General features: G+C 47.2%; 1 protein-coding gene across 1 annotated transcript in view; it reads left to right on the top strand.

The window, feature by feature from the left end:
* The window catches only part of DNHD1 (dynein heavy chain domain 1), a 58,682-nt gene extending 58,397 nt beyond the window's left edge, over window positions 1–285 (top strand). Inside the window, 1 exon segment of the mRNA XM_025049463.1 lies at window positions 1–285. This exon segment is cut by the window's left edge and continues 21 nt beyond it. Coding sequence (XP_024905231.1) covers window positions 1–285 — 285 coding nt within the window.
* Window positions 286–1,174: the final 889 nt, after the last annotated feature.

Raw genomic sequence — 1,174 nt, 5'->3', positions numbered from 1 at the left:
CCGCCTGCTGGGGCCTTGCAGGACAGTCCAGCCAGCCAGCCCAGCCCTCTGCCTCCTGTCAGTGTCAGTACCCGTGCCCAGGCCCAGAGCACCAATGACCTGCCACCTCATGCCCCCCGTGATGGCCTGGCTATATATTCTTGTCCTGTCTACATGGAAGGGCCCCTCGGCACCACGAAGCTGCACAGCAGAAACATCCTGATGCACCTGCCCCTGCCCACGAAGCTCAGCCCCGCCATCTGTGTCCAACGGAGAGTCCATGTGTGCAGCCCACCCCTGTCCTGAGCCCTCGACCAAAATAAAGTTGGAGTGATTCCATGAGACAGTTCTGAGATTTAGAAGCAATGTAGCGTGTGTGCACACCAAGGATGTAACACACTAATGGGAAACCACAATGTGCACAACTGAGGGGAGAGGAGAGAGGAGGGTGGGTCTGCTATTGGTCATGCATCCAAGGCACTAGGCAGATCTGGGGATGGCTAACACACAGGATCTCAAATCCTTGCCCAGTTCTCTATTGCGGTCTCAGCACTTGTGCTAAATCCATAAAGGTTATTTTTAAAGAGATAACATTAGAACTCAAAATGATTTCTTAAGGCACTTAGTGGTATTATTGGGAATCGTGCCCAGGAGTCATCCCTTCCCCTACAATGGATTCTCTGAGTGAGCCATATACACAAAAAACAAAAGTTAAATAAGATACAAGGTCCTATGTTCATTCAACAATTATTTGTTGAGTACTCACTCCTCTGAGCTAGGTGCTCTTCCAGGCACTGATGAGACTGTTCTAATACAGGGAGACCGACAATAAAAGGTTGACATATAAATAAGTTAAATTTGATGATTTTAAGTGCTATAAAAAGAATAAAGTAGGCTGACATTTAAGAGAGTGACTAGAAGGGAGCAGTTAATACAGTTCGGGTAGTCAGGGAAAGCTTCCTGAATAATTGAAAGGGAGCTATTTGAAGATCTAGGAGGAGTGTTTCTGTTAGAGTGCTCAGTAGATGCTAAGGTCTTGAGGCAGAACAACCCTGGGGTATTCAAGGAACAGAATGTGTAGCTGGAGCATGGTGAGTGAGGGGCAGAGTGAGCCAAGAGGATGGAAAGGAATAGAAAGGGGCAGATCACGCAGTCTTTTCATGATAATGAGCTTGTATTTTCTAAAAGCATAAGG

The sequence above is a fragment of the Pteropus alecto genome, unplaced genomic scaffold (assembly GCF_000325575.1).
Source record: "Pteropus alecto unplaced genomic scaffold, ASM32557v1 scaffold395, whole genome shotgun sequence".
Classification (NCBI taxonomy): domain Eukaryota; kingdom Metazoa; phylum Chordata; class Mammalia; order Chiroptera; family Pteropodidae; genus Pteropus; species Pteropus alecto.
Note: the sequence above shows the minus strand (reverse complement) of the source record. Positions and strands in the feature narration are given on the sequence as shown.